The sequence below is a fragment of the Monopterus albus genome, unplaced genomic scaffold (assembly GCF_001952655.1).
Source record: "Monopterus albus unplaced genomic scaffold, M_albus_1.0 scaffold216.1, whole genome shotgun sequence".
NCBI lineage: Eukaryota > Metazoa > Chordata > Actinopteri > Synbranchiformes > Synbranchidae > Monopterus > Monopterus albus.
The window spans coordinates 701215-721006 of record NW_018128096.1 but is presented as its reverse complement, the minus strand read 5'-3'; the positions used below and the strand labels follow the sequence as shown (position 1 = coordinate 721006).

The following is a 19792-nucleotide window of genomic DNA, read 5'->3' as shown; positions in this document are numbered from 1 at the left end:
CTGTATCAGATATTAACAACTACAAATTTTACCTTGGCTACTACAGTAATCAAACACTGAGAACTGTGTGCCTATATGTGTGGCCTTGACCATTACCACTTAAAAGTGTAAACCCACTAAAATCATAGGAATGTCAATAAAATCAAAACTTAACTCAATAACCACAGAGAGTATTAAAACCTTTCAGGAATTTTATATAGAAGCTTAAAAGAGTGTTACAGTATATGTAGTGCTTAATCCACTTAATATAAAAATCTTGACTAATACACAATGCTGACTCAAAATTTCTTTAGTCTGAACTAAATCAGTTTATCTCAGTGATTTGCGCAAATCAGAGAACACCCAGACTGACGGGTTTGATGGTCTTGTAATTATACAAAAATCCTGTGTTAAAGTACAAAACAGTAGTTCAACAAAGAAATGAGAAATGCCTACAGGTTTAGAATGACTTTATTTATAAGTTAGTAGAAATCACAAATTAACTTCATAGGCAATGGAAGAAATCAGGGTCCGTAACTATAGTGAAATCCCATCTTAACATGCAAATATTCACATTCACACTGCAGTTTGTCAGGAAAAACAACAGGAGGTGGCTGCCGGTATCTCTCTCTCTCTGTGTGTGTGTGTGTGTGTGTGTGTGTGTGAGTGAGTGAGTGAGAGAGAGAGAGAGAGAGAGAGTGTGTGTGTGCGTGTGTGTGTAATTTGCAGGCCTAATTTACAATGGGCCACTAAGAGACCCAGAATGAATATTGGCGGGGCTTTCAATCCACTTAGGAGACAAACGGAAAAAGCCAGAGAGAGAGAAATGCTACTACAGCAGCCATATAATGTGAACATGAAAATCAGATAGTGTTTCTCTGAGCAGTTAAAATGAATATTACATTTATTTTTAATGAGAAAATCAATAGTGTTTGCAAACAACATAATAATTTGGACAAATTGCTGCTGTGGAATCATAATGTTAAGAAAGTAACCACAAAATTTGCAAGTGATGATTTCAATAATGAACAAATGTAAAACTCAGTGTGTAAAACAAAACAGGTTACATACACACTAAGAAGATACACATACACAAGGAAGGCACAGCTGAAGTGTATATGCATTTGTCCTGCATTGATATACTGTATAATGCTTTGAACTAAACAAAAAGGAAAAATCCTCTACTGTTTTGAATTTTATATGAATGCCTGTTTTTTGTTGTTGATTAAAAATGACAGTCTTTACCCTCTACATTTTTTGAAAGAAGCCATCAATTTTACATCTTAAATTTTAATGCCAACAAGGGATTTTGTCACCCTCTATTGGTTCAGGAGCTATGCAGCAGCTTGAAGCAGTAATTCCTAGACCTTATCAAGTCTTTATCATAACTATTGAACTCAAGTATTTAAATGACATTGATATATAAAATTTCCTGAGCAAATCTTTAAGAACTGCACTGCACTTTTCACAACTGCTGCTTTTTATGACATGTATTTATGTAAGTTTTCATAAAACATACTGTTTACAGTGATGTCTTTGTGCATTTTCAATATGTGGATTAAAAAAACTGACTAGAAATTTGCCCACTAAAATCATAGGAATGTCAATAAAATCAAAACTTAACTCAATAACCACAGAGAGTATTAAAACCTTTCAGGAATTTTATATAGAAGCTTAAAAGAGTGTTACAGTATATGTAGTGCTTAATCCACTTAATATAAAAATCTTGACTAATACACAATGCTGACTCAAAATTTCTTTAGTCTGAACTAAATCAGTTTATCTCAGTGATTTGCGCAAATCAGAGAACACCCAGACTGACGGGTTTGATGGTCTTGTAATTATACAAAAATCCTGTGTTAAAGTACAAAACAGTAGTTCAACAAAGAAATGAGAAATGCCTACAGGTTTAGAATGACTTTATTTATAAGTTAGTAGAAATCACAAATTAACTTCATAGGCAATGGAAGAAATCAGGGTCCGTAACTATAGTGAAATCCCATCTTAACATGCAAATATTCACATTCACACTGCAGTTTGTCAGGAAAAACAACAGGAGGTGGCTGCCGGTATCTCTCTCTCTCTGTGTGTGTGTGTGTGTGTGTGTGTGTGTGAGTGAGTGAGTGAGAGAGAGAGAGAGAGAGAGAGTGTGTGTGTGCGTGTGTGTGTAATTTGCAGGCCTAATTTACAATGGGCCACTAAGAGACCCAGAATGAATATTGGCGGGGCTTTCAATCCACTTAGGAGACAAACGGAAAAAGCCAGAGAGAGAGAAATGCTACTACAGCAGCCATATAATGTGAACATGAAAATCAGATAGTGTTTCTCTGAGCAGTTAAAATGAATATTACATTTATTTTTAATGAGAAAATCAATAGTGTTTGCAAACAACATAATAATTTGGACAAATTGCTGCTGTGGAATCATAATGTTAAGAAAGTAACCACAAAATTTGCAAGTGATGATTTCAATAATGAACAAATGTAAAACTCAGTGTGTAAAACAAAACAGGTTACATACACACTAAGAAGATACACATACACAAGGAAGGCACAGCTGAAGTGTATATGCATTTGTCCTGCATTGATATACTGTATAATGCTTTGAACTAAACAAAAAGGAAAAATCCTCTACTGTTTTGAATTTTATATGAATGCCTGTTTTTTGTTGTTGATTAAAAATGACAGTCTTTACCCTCTACATTTTTTGAAAGAAGCCATCAATTTTACATCTTAAATTTTAATGCCAACAAGGGATTTTGTCACCCTCTATTGGTTCAGGAGCTATGCAGCAGCTTGAAGCAGTAATTCCTAGACCTTATCAAGTCTTTATCATAACTATTGAACTCAAGTATTTAAATGACATTGATATATAAAATTTCCTGAGCAAATCTTTAAGAACTGCACTGCACTTTTCACAACTGCTGCTTTTTATGACATGTATTTATGTAAGTTTTCATAAAACATACTGTTTACAGTGATGTCTTTGTGCATTTTCAATATGTGGATTAAAAAAACTGACTAGAAATTTGAAAACAACAACAACAACAAACAAACAAACAAACTTTAAATGTTGTAAAAAAAAAGTTTTTACATTTTTTTTTACAGCAGGAAAAGTTACTGTACTGGTAAAAACAAAAAGTCACAAGCTGCAGATGTAGTGATTAAATCACGATTTATCAGAAGCATCTGACATAAATCATCCACTCAATGAAAAATAGTGTTTGAGAAATTTTTTACCTCCCTCTAATGAATCAATGAAACAAACAAATGCCAGATTTCTATGTCATTTTCTACACTGCTTTTCCAACTTTTTGCTTTAAGGACCCAATTCGTAATATTTGCATAACAGTAAAGGACAAGCACACACAGTAATTCACCCTTTCTTGCTGATTTTCAAGAAATCAATATAAAATGTAAATGATACATGGATGGAAATCTGGATACAGTGAACTTAGCAGCTCTGTCATTAATATTTTCTGTTCACTGTAGTTTTTTTTTATGCTCGATTGTTTTCATCCATGTCATTAATAGTTTTATTGTTATCTGGTTTTCCACATAAATAAGCACTAAGTGATGCTGTAATGTGCTACTTAAGTGCTACTCTACTTCTTATTGTACACCTATGTATATTATTACTATATTTAATCTAATCAAAACATTACCCACAGCACCAAGCTCCCACAAATGTCATCTTGATCATTACACTACCATAAATTCTTTCTATGACTGCAAATTGGTGAGACTGCACCTGGTCAACATCTTTGTACTTAAGCAATGACACAGGTATCAGACGATTTCTTTGGTTTGGGGCTTGGGGGGGAAGGTCTGTTGGGTTGGTACTGGAAAGTACCTGTGCTGGGGTGGTAAGACAACGAGGTCGGTTGGTATGAGAATGAGCTGTGTTGCTGAGCTGATGTGGTGGACTGGTGAGAGGGTGTGGTGGATTGATATGAGGTTGTACTGGGCTGATAAACTGATAACCTAGGTTGGTGTGAGACTGTGCTCTGCTGATAAACTGATGCTCTGGACTGGGGAGTTGGTGCTGGTGCTGGTTTTGGTGCTGGTGCTGGTTTTGGTGCTGGTGCTGGTGCTGGTATTGGTATTGGTGCCGGTCCTGACCCAGTGCTGTAAAAACTAACAAGTGGGTGTGTGGTCTTGTACTGCAGCAGGTAGTCAGGATAAATCTGGTTCTTCTCAAACACAACAAAGATGGAAGGGTTTTGAACATTGTCTACACAGCTGTCAAAGAAGTTTACGTCACCACCATCCTTGGAAGGAGGTCGGCAGTAGTCAGAGGACCCTTTGGTGAAGTGTCCTACCAGCACCCGTGAGATGAACATGGATTTGACATCAGTGTCACTGGTGTAGCTGTGGGAATATTTAGCATCACGGGCAAAGTAACTCCCTATGTTTGGACACAAAGAGATTTCAAATGTTTTGATTATTGTGAGAAAAAAATCTTTATAATGTACAGTATGTGGAAAGATGCTTAGGAATCCAACTGATAAATATTTTCATTACTGATTAATATAGAAATAGTTTTCTTGAAAAAGCTTTGTTTCTTCTCTAAATTGTCAAGAAATGGTGTAAAATCTATTTTTACAAGCATCATTTCCCAGCATGTAGGATGGCTAAACATAAAACAGTTGCCAATTTATTTTATGCTTATTTATCAATTAATCACCTAACTATTTCAGCTCTAAACGACAACACCACAAAGCAAATCAAGATCAATTATCTGGGAAAAGCAGTCACCAAGGTCAGTGAACCAAATCCCTTTGAACTGTCCATTTAATTTTGTGTGCATTGACTTTGATAAGTTGAGTTTGTTAATGTTTTAGGACTGGTTTTACCCTATCCCCTCAGAGTACATCTTTTTAAATTAAAACATCTTTTGTTATCAGAGTAGTAAGTGGCCAAGCCTCCTACCTTTGCCATAAGCAGTTCCATGAGTTCCACAGATTCTCCAGTCAAAGTTTGTAGAGCAAATGGCGTCAACATATTTAGTGTCAGTGCCATGAAAAAGCTTTTTTTCCATTGGATAGCGTCCACCATTGTCATCCTTCATATGATTCTTCTTCCTTTATTTAGGAATTAAAAATGATAAAATTTAAATCAAAATAACGAACAATTTCTCTTTAGGAAAGCATTCTAACATAAAGGGAGGCTGTAGCTTTTGCTGTACAACAGTCACTGTGGACATAAACTAGAATTACAGCAAACTGTTAAATGCACATGTAGTAGGCTACTGACTGACAGTGTACACAGTTAGTTTCCTATTAGTTAACATTATCCCTCATAAGGTACTTGCTGTAGTGCGGTGCATTTCTCTGCTTGTTCAACTTTTAATTTGTAAGAGAAAGAACATGCTATTTTTTTCTATGAAAGGTTTGCATAGTTTTAATTTAACAACAAAACAGTGGCGTTTACTGGATCAAATACCACGATGACCTAGCTAAGAAGGCAGTATTTAAACACACAACATATCAGACAGACAGTTTGAATGATAAGTTTCCAGACCAAACATGAGGGCAACATACGTACAACTGAAAGGCTTCCCAAAGCGCTTTGTTCTGAATCCTCTGGATTGTGATAACATCAAAGCCTAACATGGTTTTACAGAAGAGAGCTTCAATCTCCTTAAATTCATCTGAAGAGCGCTGGAGGGAGACTCGCTAGAAAACAAATCACAGACAAAAGAACACTTTCAGGAACTAGTACCTGTGTGATTTTTTGGTAACTTGGGGACAGCTGAAATGCTCCATTGTGTTCACCAGCTAGCTGCTATTTGTGTCTGTCTGCTGTTTGGTACTCAGGAGAGAGTTTAGAGCTTTCTGCCTTGTCTGAAAACGACTATAAGAGCAGTCAGATTGAACCAAAACAGTAAAGTTATGGTCCCAAAAACTAAACAATAACCTGAAACTCACAAAAACACAGTATGGAGAATGAAAAGACAGAGTTTATTAGTTATGTTAATGATACAGATCATTTACTGTAACTATTGGGGCAGAGATGCATCAAAGAACTAGCAGCAAAGACTCTTGCGTCCCCTTACATCATCTGCAAAGGCTATAGCCAGCTAGCACATATGTTTTGTGTCTGCATGAGAGAAATAACTTTCCATTTGCCATTCAGAATGAGAAAGAAGAAAACCTGGGACTGCTGATATACAAACTGTAAACAAAGTAGCTCTAGCTCACCACGATGGTTTATAGCTATCTTTAATTGAGAATATGTCTGATAAGAAGCTGCAAATGGCACTGTCATTCTCTGGCACAGATTTGCTAAGCTGAACAGCCAATCAGACTGGTCTCCCTCACTGATGGGGTCCATCACTGATTTAACATGCTGAATTGGATGAAAAGCCACCAATAGGGTCCAACTAGTGCCAATGATGTGGGGCACACTGCAAGGACGAGAGCGATAGATGCTCACCCACAGTCCAAACTGGTTGACAACCGACCGTTGTTTGGTGGTTCATGGGCCTTAAACATGTTGTGGCAGGGCAGACTTGTTGCTTAAAGAGAACACTCCCGGCAAAAAAAAAAGTAATTACACTGACAATGACCTGTCAATCAACAGTAACTCAGGTACAACTCAGGAGGTTAGGCTCCACAAAGAATACATTAAGTAAGCGATAACTTTGAAGGGGGGTAATTCTGGTAAATGGTAACAACAGAGACAGCAGAATATAGACATGAAGTGGAATGAAATTTATTGGATATTTCAAACTTTTTTAACAAATAAAAAACTGAATAATTGGGCGTGCAAAATTATTCAGCCCCTTTACTTTCAGTGCAGCAAACTCTCTCCAGAAGTTCAGTGAGGATCTCTGAATGATCCAATGTTGACCTAAATGACTAATGATGATAAATAGAATCCACCTGTGTGTAATCAAGTCTCCGTATAAATGCACCTGCACTGTGATAGTCTCAGAGGTCTGTTTAAAGCGCAGAGAGCATCATGAAGAACAAGGAACACACCAGGCAGGTCCGAGATACTGTTGTGGAGAAGTTTAAAGCCGGATTTGGATACAAAAAGATTTCCCAAGCTTTAAACATCCCAAGGAGCACTGTGCAAGCGATAATATTGAAATGGAAGGAGTATCAGACCACTGCAAATCTACCAAGACCTGGCCGTCCCTCTAAACTTTCAGCTCATACAAGGAGAAGACTGATCAGAGATGCAGCCAAGAGGCCCATGATCACTCTGGATGAACTGCAGAGATCTACAGCTGAGGTGGGAGACTCTGTCCATAGGACAACAATCAGTCGTATACTGCACAAATCTGGCCTTTATGGAAGAGTGGCAAGAAGAAAGCCATTTCTTAAAGATATCCATAAAAAGTGTCGTTTAAAGTTTGCCACAAGCCACCTGGGAGACGCACCAAACATGTGGAAGAAGGTGCTCTGGTCAGATGAAACCAAAATCGAACTTTTTGGCAACAATGCAAAACGTTATGTTTGGCGTAAAAGCAACACAGCTCATCACCCTGAACACACCATCCCCATTGTCAAACATGGTGGTGGCAGCATCATGTTTTGGGCCTGCTTTTCTTCAGCAGGGACCGGGAAGATGGTTAAAATTGATGGGAAGATGGATGGAGCCAAATACAGGACCATTCTGGAAGGAAACCTGATGGAGTCTGCAAAAGACCTGAGACTGGGACGGAGATTTGTCTTCCAACAAGACAATGATCCAAAACATAAAGCAAAATCTACAATGGAATGGTTCACAACTAAACATATCCAGGTGTTAGAATGGCCAAGTCAAAGTCCAGACCTGAATCCAATCGAGAATCTGTGGAAAGAACTGACAACTGCTGTTCACAAACGCTCTCCATCCAACCTCACTGAGCTCGAGCTGTTTTGCAAGGAGGCATGGGCAAAAATTTCAGTCTCTCGATGTGCAAAACTGATAGAGACATACCCCAAGTGACTTACAGCTGTAATCGCAGCAAAAGGTGGCGCTACAACGTATTAACTTAAGGGGGTTGAATAATTTTGCACGCCCAATTTTTCAGTTTTTTTATTTGTTAAAAAAGTTTGACATATCCAATAAATTTCGTTCCACTTCATGATTGTGTCCCACTTGTTGTTGATTCTTCACAAAAAATTACAGTTTTATATCTTTATGTTTGAAGCCTGAAATGTGGCAAAAGGTCGCAAAGTTCAAGGGGGCCGAATACTTTCGCAAGGCACTGTATTTGCCAAGGAAGCTGGTAGTTGCTGTTACATAAATAATGTTATAGATATGTCAGAATTTCCAATAAATAATTTAACCCCTTGCCCAATCAAACAAAGCACAAAACAAAAAAAAAATGCCTAAGCCGTCTGAAAACCCAGGGAAGACCCTGACCATGAAAATAATGTTATAAATGTGACTCCTTTTAGCTGTCCCACTACTTGGTACATTTAACTATTCATTCTTCTTCCTTTTCTAAGACATTTAATAGTCCTTTAATACTCCATATATACACATAACTAAGCCAGGGAATGAAGGTTTGCTAAAATAGTGGAGAGTGGGTTAAATATTTGCATTGCATCAATTTTATTCTTTATTCCAAATAAATCAGAATCAGAATCAGAATCAGCTTTATTGGCCAGGTGTGTTGGACACACGAGGAATTTGACTCTGGTACATCGGCTCTCAATGTGTATGTACATATCCCCATGCAAGGGGCAAGTAAACAGTAAACATAAGGCTGTGTAATATAGCAAAATAAGCAGTATTTACCTGCAACAAACAGTGCAAACAATGCAAAATAAGCAGTATAAACAGGCAGTAAACAATGCAGACAGACAAGGAATGCTCATTGTGATTTTGAGTACTTAAAAAATAGAATTGTATGAATAGTCTGTATAATGTACATTTACGGGTATTTCGCTGAGGGTTACTGTCCAGTTATACTATCGTGGGTCAAGTGTTCATCAGAGTGACAGCCTGGGGGAAGAAAGGTGTGGTGTATTCACAGTACCCTGTATCCTGTTGGAGGGATCTGTGTCTTGTCCCAGTGGTTTGGTGTGGCAAAATGTGTTTGACCCTGAGGCTTTCTGTACAAACAAAGTAAACTAGGGTTAGTGTTATTGTTAACTCATTTGAATGAAATTCCTCAAATTAAAAAAGTATCAACACAGTATATTTGGGATGTCGTACCTCACTCTTCTTGCTAGAACATCCGCTGCAGAAACAAAATAGGGCCGTCTTCTTACAAGCCTCTTTGTTCCATAGTTCTTATTTGTTTGTATCATGTCTGAGATTAAAAAAGACAACATTATAATATAACCATAACATTTAAAAACTGGAAATACAAAGAGCATTTGAATAATTTTTGTTTACCCTGGAAACTGAGTGAGTATGACTGTGAACCAGCTGTGAACTCTACCACATCCTTGTTATTTTCCAGAAACTTCTGCTCTAGTTTAGTGCTGTCAAGGTCTGCTGTTCGGTGTCCATCACTCTGGAAATCAAGAAAACTAAGTCAAGATTTAAATCCAAAACAACTGGATTTACATCTCTGCTGCAGAAAATTAGTCTCCACAGAGATGCTTCCACACATCCTGGGCACATACAGTAGCTCTTTCTGTTTTGTCAGAATGGAGAGCTACAAAACATAGGATTCAAAATTTAAAGGGCCCATGGCATGCGTTTCCTTGTTTTCTGACTTATCTACAGTGTTACAACGGTGAATTATCATCTTAGACATGACCTAAAGATCAAAAAATGAGGTGTACTTATGTTCTAGTATTTCTATGCAAAAGTAACTTGGTTTATACACCTCTTGCAAACTCTCGCTCACAAGACTTTTTTTTTCGACCAAAATAAAGTATTACATGATAGTTTAAGGATCTCCTTAAATGGGCATAAAATCCAGGCCGTTGCACAGTCATGTGAGCTTGCCTGACATCCACCGGTGCCCCCACCATATTGGCAAAATGTTATAACGCCTTTTGTGTTATGTATGTTTTTATTAAAGCTTATTAAAAAATAAAACAAAACAAACATCCACAGTGCCATTGCAAAAGAGGAATTTTTCGACTGTGTCCGGTTTTGTGGTTATATTTCACCTCCTGCTGCCTGCACTGTGACCAGAGGATGTAGAGAAAAATCCAGGGCCTGAGGTTACTGCATGTCCAGGAATGTTCCTGTACAGGGACCTGCTATTTTACCTGACTGTGTCTAACCTACAAGCAGCCGGTCACTGAAGGCTCTCTGGTTTTATCATTCTGAAATAATTACTTACTAATTGGAGTTACAATGGGTGCAAAGCTAATCTAGAGGTACCCAAGATTAACCATTAAATGGCTGGAAATGAGCATGCCATGGCCACTTTAAGTAACAGAATACAACAGGGAACGAGCTTTCCAAGCAAATATAAGGGGTCCAAGAACCCCGGTGACATTTGGACCCAGTTCACCAGTGACCCAAGGCAATTGTGACGCCAAGCACAATGACCAACAGGGCTTAACAGAAGGGCTGTGACTAATGACTATTTTTTATAATGTTTAATCTAATCACAATTTTACCAATTATTAATTTTCTTCCAAGAAATTAATTTGACCATTTTAAGTAATTTTATTTTGACAATAAATCATGTCAGTGAATAATGCAGCACCAAACGAAATCTAAACAAAGGTTTACTTAATAAAGTGCAAAACTGCAGACATTGGTCTCTAGTTAGCTGAAAGGCCAACTCAAATATTTGTGTTGATGTGGCAGGGACAGACAAATAAGATTTTGCCAGAACTGCCAGAGGGAAACCTTGCATTATTTACCTTCCACCGCTGCAAAGGATCTGTACTTTTAGGCAGAGACTGTTCTCCAGAATACTACAGAATCTCTTCTCTCGGTTGATGACATCAGATTCATCCCCACTTACATTTGGGCTAGATGTTTCGACTGAGTCTGACCCAAGCAATGCATCCAGCAAAGACACAAACCTCTTCTCTGTAATACCTGCTGATGTTTTGGCCTTTGTGGCATGCTGCTGTTGCTGATTTTCTTTCACTCTCTTTTTTGCTTCTACTACAAGGGCTTGCACTTTTACCTGCAGTTTCAGGCTTTCATCTGGCGACAGGAGTTTAAGTCTGCAAAACCTAGGGCCCAGGGCAGCTACAATTATACTGATATTTGAATCTGCATCTTTATAGGCCATCTCAACTTCCCACCTTGATGAGATTTCCTGTGTTGCAGCAGCCTGAAACATGTGCACATGGGTGTTATCAATGGCTGCATTCTGTGTAGACTTCATCAGTCCTTTAATGAGTGCAGGTAGAGAGGAGAGGGTCACATATGACTCCCCGCTAAGATAAACAGTGGCACATCCAAATGGCTTGAGAGCTTGTTGTAGTTCCTCTAGTAGGCTCCATTGTTCAGGTCTGAGGGTCAAGGAAATGCTTGGCTTTTTGTGTAACCTCTGGGTCTGACAGAGTTGCTGTAACTGACCACCTCTGCTCCAGCAGGTGGCTGATCAAGCTCCATCTTACACTAACATCCTGAATCAGTTTGTGTTCAGGGAGGCCCATTTGTTTCTTTTTTGTGTTTTTGGTTTAAGGTTTGAACCAGGAAATTCACTCTTTCTAAAATGTTCAACACCTTACAGCACCAAGTGCTTTGGTAATTTGTGGATTCTTCAGTGCGTGATTTACCACCACCTGTAATGTGTGGCCTGCACAGTGAACTGAAGATATCTCATGCCTCTCTTCCAACAACTTGAGGGTTGCTACTACATTAGCAGCATTCTCATGCACCACAGCCTTGATTTTACTTGCAGGGATTCAAAACTTCTCAATTGCAGTTTCAATCCAGGATACAATATTCACTGCAGTGTGTTGCTCTTCAAGTGGCATAGTAGTCAAATTATATCTTAGGAGCTCCCAGTTGTTGTTAATAAAATGGGAGGTTATGGCCAAGTATGTGTCTGTGGCAATACCTGTCCATGCATCTGTTGTTAAACAGAGCATGGAGCTGGATGAGGAGAGGGTAAGTTTGACTTTCTGGAATTCATCCTCATATTTCTTTTCTACGATGTCGGTGAAGCATGTACTTTTAGGGAGAATGTAGCCTGGTTGGAATGTTTTAACCATAGCATGGAAACCCTCATCTTCTACCACTGACAGGGGTCTCATCTCTTCGATGATCATGTTGAGGACACCAACAGTAAGAGCTGCTGCAAAATGTGATGAGCAATCCTCCTTTTGTAGGAATTCATTCATGTGGCTTTGCCTTTGACTGAGAGCGAGACAGAGGAGAAAAACAATACACCATAATGTAATAATGAAGACAGGAATATTCCCTATGTTCCTTTAACTTAGATACTTGTATATTATTATTCAAATGCTCCCTATTGTTTTTCTGCCATTACTTACAATAATTACATTGCTTAAATTAATAATGCATAAAAATGAAATAAGTGGATTTATTCCGTGGGAAATTCTAAGGTTACAGGCAGATGACTTTGGTTTTGATAACAAGTTTAGCAGCTACAGATGCAGCTATCTTTAATTGTCAACTGGACCCTGGTGGAATCACACCCAATCCATGACAGGTCCACGCACAACCCCTGCTCTTACCATGTATACCCCACAATGGCACAGTGAGTGCTGGGCCACCTTGTTAATCCCCTTAAGCACTGTGTGTCCAAGCCGCCTGCCAGGTGAAGCAGTGTTTGTTGTAGTTTACTATGGAAGCTGACTGATAATTTGATCCTTCTGTTAATATAAAGAACTGCTGCATCACTTTCCAGACTTGGATATTTTTCTGCATGCAAACAGCTGAGCTGTTGCACACTGATTCACACTTCACATAGTGAAACCAATAGGAACAAAACAGTTCTGGTCAAGATGGACACATCACTGCTACTGGGAATTAATGAATTTAAGGATGAACATTTGAGCACAGGCATCATGTTGGTTTAATTTTAATATGTGATGCATTAAAAAATACAGAGTATTGGAGTTGTTCATTTCACCCAATGTTTATGTGATATAACTTCAAAGAAGGCTTGAAACAAGTTTATGTACAATAGCCTACAGTATATGATGCAAGAGAAAAGATTCTTTGCTATAATTTAGCTACAGTGAATTCCCCTATTGTGGAATATACTGAGATGTTAAGCCACTACATTAAACCCACATCCAGTAGGCTACCATTCTGAAATCCCCAGGATGTGTCCTAGTGAAACCAAAGGAGAAAATGCAGATATAAGCTTTCACTTAACATGACTGTCTTTATGTTAATATAAGAGGTGTAGTGCTATCTGATGAAGTATCGAGCGCACCCATGATGTGCATGCGTACACACAGACGATTACGTTCCAGCCTGTTTCAAGGGCCACGTAAACACTTTTCCAGCTATGTGGCAACTAATTGCCCACACGATCAAATGTTAGACTGAGTTTATTCTCTGGTGTAGCAGAGTAACAATTTGAATAAGTATCTACTTGTCACGGGGTGAATGTTATAACCATAACTAGGGGGGTATTTGCCACGTGGGGCAGGTTCCACCCAAAATATGAAAACCGGACATTTGGAAACCATCTCTGTCATCATACAGTGGGGGCAAATAAGTATTTGATACACTGCTGATTTTTCAAGTTTTCCCACTTACAGAGAATGGACAATTCTGTAATTTTCATTGTAGGTACACCTCAACGGTGAGAGACAGAATCTACAAAAAAAAATTCCAGTAAATCACATTGTTAGATTTTTAAATAATTTATTTCCATTCATTTTATTGCATGAAATAAGTATTTGATCACCTACCAACCAGCAAGAATTCTGGCTCTCACAGACCTGTTAGTTTGTCTTTAAGAAGCCCTCCTACCCTCCACTCATTGCCTGTATTAATTGCACCTGTTTGAACTCGTTACCTGTATAAAAGACACCTGTCCACACACTCAATCCATCAGACTCCAACTTCTCCACTATGGGCAAGACCAAAGAGCTGTGTAAGGACACTAGGGACGAAACGCTTTATCATTTGATCCAACTATAAAATGAAGTAGAGTTGTAGAGGGAAGCTGCATATACTGGAAACACTGCTACAAGTGCTTCAAGATCTCGCCTCGTGGAGTATCAATTATCCTGAGGGATCAGCCTAGAACTACACGGGAGGACCTGGTCAATGACTTGAAGAGGGCTGGGACTGCAGTCTCAAAGGTTACCATTAGTAACACACTACACCATCATGGCTTAAAATCCCGCAGCGCACGCAAAGTCCCTCTGCTCAAGCCAGCACATGTCCAGACCCGTCTGAAGTTTACCAAAGACCATCTGGATGATCCAGAGGAGGTATGGGAGAAGGTCATGTGGTCAGATGAGACCAAAATAGAACTTTTTGGTATAAACTCCACTCGCCGTGTTTGGAAGAAGAAGAAGAAGGATGAATACAATCCCAAAAACACCATCCCAACTGTGAAGCATGGGGGGCTTTTGGGGGGCTTTTCTGCAAAGGGGACAGGACAACTGCACCGTATTGAGAGTATCGCGAGATTTTGGGCAACAACCTCCTTCCCTCAGTAAGAGCATTGAAGATGGGTCGTGGCTGGGTCTTCCAGCATGACAATGACCCCAAACACACAGCCAGGGCAACTAAGGAGTGGCTCTGTAAGAAGCATTTCAAGGTCCTGGAGTGGCCTAGCCAATCTCCAGACCTGAACCCAATAGAAGATCTATGGAGGGAGCTGAAACTCCGTGTTGCTCAGCCACAGCCCCAAAACCTGAAAGATCTGGAGAAGACCTGTATGGAGGAGTGGGCCAACATCCCTGCTGCAGTGTGTGCAAACCTGGTCAAGAACTACAGGACACGTTTGACCTCTGTAATTGTAAACAAAGGTTTCGGTACCAAATATTAAGTTCGATTTTTCTATTGTATCAAAGACTTATTTTGTGCAATAAAATGGAAATAAATTATTTAAAAATCTAACAATGTGATTTTCTGGAATTTTTTTTGTAGATTCTGTCTGTCACAGTTCAGGTGTACCTACAATGAAAATTACAGATCTGTCCATTCTCTGTAAGTGGGAAAACTTGAAAAATCGGCAGTGTATCAAATACTTATTTGATCCAATGTATTTGTGTTTGAACAAACCACACAAAGACTCGCAGGTGTCAAGTGTGCACTGGAGAGTGCACTGTTTGAGTCAACGTTGTGAATCAATCAATACACCTTAATATTGATTATCACAACTTAAGGCATTCCATTTTGCAGGACATACACTGTACTGTTGATTGTATCTTTAAGCACTCACAATAACATAATATGAATTTCAACAAGATTATGCCAGTAGGCCCATTCCTTTTACTCTCTTGGAGAAAAGAAAAGAAAGAATTGAGTGTTGTTCAGGTGCGTTCCGGCAGCAATACGCCTATGGTTAATATGTCTTTTCTTTTGTTGGTATTACATTATGAATAAAATGTTCCCAGCAAATGTATTTTTTCCACCAAAATATCAGATCTTCAAGCACATGACTCTCACAGGTCTTGGTTAACAGAGAGCAAAACTGAAAAACGACACCAGAGCAAAATTCAAGGTGGAGTCAAACTCAAGCTGCTTGAGAGACAAAGCTGAGCTTTATGCCTTTGCCGCAATCCCCACTTGCTTCTTGTTATATCTGTCAGTAGGAAAATGTTGTGTTTCATTCATTCAAAAATGATACTGCATCGGAATACAATCCAACAGTCAAATACATTCATTACAAAACGTATCTGTAGTTGCAGCTTAGTTGCACTGAAGCATTTTAAGAGACAGGGCAACTGAACAAGTAGGCTATAAAATAGTAATCTGTACACTAAGACAGTACAGCGATACCTGGCCATTAAGCCCTAAAACTGAAAAATGACACGAGCAAAATTCAAGGTGGAGTCGAGTAATCTTTATGTCAAGACAATGCAGTGATACCTGACCGTTAAACCCTCATTTTGCCCCTTTTGTTTTAATGAAGCTGTATGAACATTATCATTTTACTGCAGGGTTATGACAGCAACTGAGTGAGAGTATAAGATACCCCTTTTGTCATCCCAGGTATGATTTATTGATTTATTGCTTTTTGACGATGCCCCCTTTTGGCAGCTAGCTTCCACCTGCAGCTGAGTCACCCACGCTGTTTTTAGGACTATTATTTTATGGTTATTATAAGGGGGACATCCTCCTGTGGGCCCACCACCTGCAGGAGGATCCGTAAGGGGCTGGTGCATAGTGGACCAGACAGTGGTCAAATGCAAGGGCCCTGACGACCCAATCTCTGGACATGGAGACTAGCCCTGGGGACGTGGAATGTCACCTCGCTGGTGGGGAAGGAGCTGGAGCTTGTGCGGGAGGTTGAGAGGTACCGACTAGAGATAGTCGGGCTTGCCTCCACGCACAGCTTGGGCTCTGGAACCATACTCCTCGAGAGAGGCCGGCTCCACTACTCTGGAGTTGTCCGTGGTGAGAGGCGGCGGGCTGGGGTGGGCTTGCTTTTAGCCCCCCAGCTTAGCCACCATGTGTTGGAGTTTGCCCCGCTGAATGAGAGGAACGTTTCCCTGCGCCTTCGGGTCGGGGATAGGTCTCTCACTGTCGTTTGTGTCTATGGGCCGAATGGCAGTGCAGAGTACCCGGCCTTCTTGGAGTCTCTGTGAGGGGTGCTGGAAAGCGCTATGACTGGGGACTCATCGTTCTACTGGGGGACTTCAACTCATGTGGGCGATGATAGTGACACTTGGAGGGACGTGATTGGGAGGAACGGCCCCCCTGATCTGAACCCAAGCGGTGGTTTCCTATAGCCAGTGATGCTTTTCAGGCTCCTCCAAACAGATGAGGGGTCGTTGGCTGAAACTCGGGCTTTCAGCTTTTCAGAGTAGCTCCTCTTTGCTGCTCTGACCTCCCTTGTCAGTGTGTTCCTAACCTGGATGTACACAGTCCTGTCCCCACATCTGTAGGCCTCATTTTGTCATGATGAAGCTGCTTGAGTCTTGCTGTGAACCAGGGCTTGTTGTTGTTGTTGTATGTGCAGAAGGACTTTTTGGGCACACACACCCTCATAAAAGATGTCACAGTGTCAGTGAGTTCATCCAGGTCTGTAACTGCAGTCTCAAATACACTCCACTGTGCAGTCAAAGGAGGCCTGTAGCTCTGACTTAGTCTCCTCAGTCCAGCTCTTCACTGTTTTGACCACAGGCTTCGCAGCTTTAAGTTTCTGCCTGTAGGTTGGAATAAGATGGATCATACAGTGATCCGAGAGTCCGAGGGCTGCATGAGGATAGAGCGATAGGCGTCTTTTATTGTTGTGTAGCAGTGGTCCAGTGTGATTTTGTCCCTGGTGGGACAGGTAACATGCTGTCTGTATTTGGGCAGTTCGTGGGAGAGGTTTGCTTTGTTAAAGTCCCCTAAAACAATAAGTGGAGAGTCGGGATGTTCTAGCGCCACGCTAGTTATCTGTTCTGCCAGGAGATGTAGTGTGCTAGTGTGGGCCTGTGGCTTTAAATAGGCACCCACCAGGATGAAGCTCGAAAATTCTCGGGGAAAATAGAAGGGTTTGCAATTGATAAAAAGAGTCTCTAAGTCTGTGTTACATGTCCTCAGTAGCACTGTGACATCTGTGCACCAACCTTCATTTATGTAGAAGCATATTCCACCTCCTCTCATTTTCCCGGACAGCTCTGTTATGCAATCTGCTTTGTACACCTGGAAGCCCGGTACTTGTATTGTGCTGTCTGTGATCGAGTCGCTCTTCCAGGTCTCTGTGAAGCACAAAGCAGCAGTGTGTGCAAAGTCAGAGTTAGTCCTGTTGACAAGAAGAATTTCATCCATCTTGTTGACCAGGGAGCGAAGATTTGCTAGGTGGATAGACGAGAGTGGAGTCCGGGTCCCTCTCTGGCGTAGCCTCACTAAGGGACCCGGACGCTTGCCACACCGGCGTTTCTTCCAGATCCCGTAGACTGCAGCTGCGCCTCCGATCAGAATATCCATACAGCATTCTTCGTTCACAAAAATTGGAGAAAGGTAGTTCGGTGTGAGTTGTCCGATATTTAACAGTTCTTCTCTGGTAAAAGTAATCTGAGATGGCTTGCAAAAGACCGAGAAAACAAAGAAAAACAACAAACACAAGAGTGCGAGTAACCAAGGCTGCCATCGTCGGTGCGATCTTAGAGAAATACTGTCGGTTTTAACACCAATACCTTTACATACTTTTCATTTTCTCACCATCACTCTTGAGGTACAGTCAGCCATTAAATTGGGCATTTGATTTATTTTGCATAATATTGAAGTGCTCATTTGATGTGATCTCTTAGAAGCAGCTAGAGCATATATCACACACACTAACAGATTTTTTTTTTTTTACAGAAGCATTGTACATTTGCCAGCGTTAGGGGCACCTACGTGTAAGCTGAATGACTGATGATGTGGAAACAAAAAGAACAGGAAACATTCGACGGTGCATGTGTTATGCTGGCGCAGGAGAAAGAGTCTGTTTCGTTGCATTATTTTATTGCTCCCTATATAACTATGTATTTCTACTAGTGTAAATAAAGTATTTCTACTTTTTATATGCAATCAAGTATTTCTTTTTATAAGTAATGCCATATTTCTACTGAAGTAATCAAATTATTTCTACTTTTATTTAGCCCATTTATAGAAATGATATGTTTTCAACCATGCAGAGCAGGATCTGAGGAAATGTTTATTTTACAGAGACAATATTTGATTTTCCAAGCCTTTTATACCATACAAATGGTGTTTGGTAACCATTATGTTAACAACTAATGGCTTGCTTACAACATTTTCCAGCTCTTAGCGGTTGTGCAGGCCTGCTAGGTTGGTAACTCTTTATTTGGTAACCTGATGGATGCAAGTCCAGTATTCACTGTCATTGTTTTGATTATCTGGGGTAAATATTTTGCTCTTTAGCTGCTAAATGCTCAACTATGTTGGTTGCTGTGTCATTTAGCTGGCAGCTAGTATATAGTTGCTTTTTTGGTGAAAATGGCAATGACCACAAAGTGGAAACAATGAACAGACACTACAAAAAGCCATGAACAATCCATTTCACATTACAGATGGTCATTTACTCCACTGTTTCTATAAAAAAACATTGATGAGAGCAGCTTTAACCGAATACAGGTAAAGCAACAAAACTCTGAGCATACTGGAACTATTGTTTAACATAGGATGAAGTGCTGAAAATATTTTATATGCCTGAAATTGTTTCAGTTTTGTGTATGAATATATAGTGTAATGACTGGTCTATATCCATCCATCCATCCATCCATTTTCTTCCGCTTATCCGGGACCGGGTCGCAGGGGCAGCAGTCTAAGCAAAGATGCCCAGACTTCCCTCTCTCCAGACACTTCCTCCAGCTCCTCCGAGGGAATGCAGAGGCGTTCCCAGGCCAGCCGAGAGACATAGTCCCTCCAGCGTGTCCTGGGTCTTCCCCGGGGCCTCCTCCCGGTGGGACATGCCCGGAACACCTCCCTAGGAAGGCGCCCAGGAGGCATCCGAAACAGATGCCCGAGCCACCTCAGCTGGCTCCTCTCGATGTGGAGGAGCAGCGGTTCTACTCTGAGCTCCTCCCGGGTGACCGAGCTCCTCACCCTATCTCTAAGGGTGCGCCCGGCCGCCCTGCGAAGAAAGCTCATTTTGGCCTCCTGTATCCGGGATCTTGCCCTTTCGGTCATGACCCAAAGTTCATGACCATAGGTGAGAGTCAGAACGTAGATTGACCGGTAAATCGAGAGCTTCGCCTTACAGCTCAGCTCCTTCTTCACCACGACGGACCGGTACATCGACCGCATTACTGCAGAAGCTGCACCAACCCGCCTGTCAATCTCCC

The 19792-nt window shown here is 40.4% G+C and overlaps 1 protein-coding gene across 1 annotated transcript in view; it reads right to left on the bottom strand.

Annotated features, from left to right (window-relative positions):
* Positions 1 to 2080: 2080 nt before the first annotated feature.
* LOC109971146 (poly [ADP-ribose] polymerase 12) overlaps positions 2081 to 19792 on the bottom strand; it is a 40337-nt gene continuing 22625 nt past the window's right edge. Inside the window, exons 7-12 of the mRNA XM_020619226.1 lie at positions 9321 to 9441; positions 9138 to 9234; positions 8959 to 9034; positions 5526 to 5656; positions 4911 to 5062; positions 2081 to 4386 (exon numbers count right to left, since the gene is read on the bottom strand). Coding sequence (XP_020474882.1) covers positions 3749 to 4386; positions 4911 to 5062; positions 5526 to 5656; positions 8959 to 9034; positions 9138 to 9234; positions 9321 to 9441 — 1215 coding nt within the window. The 3' untranslated portion in view covers positions 2081 to 3748. The remainder of the gene's footprint in view (positions 4387 to 4910; positions 5063 to 5525; positions 5657 to 8958; positions 9035 to 9137; positions 9235 to 9320; positions 9442 to 19792) is intronic.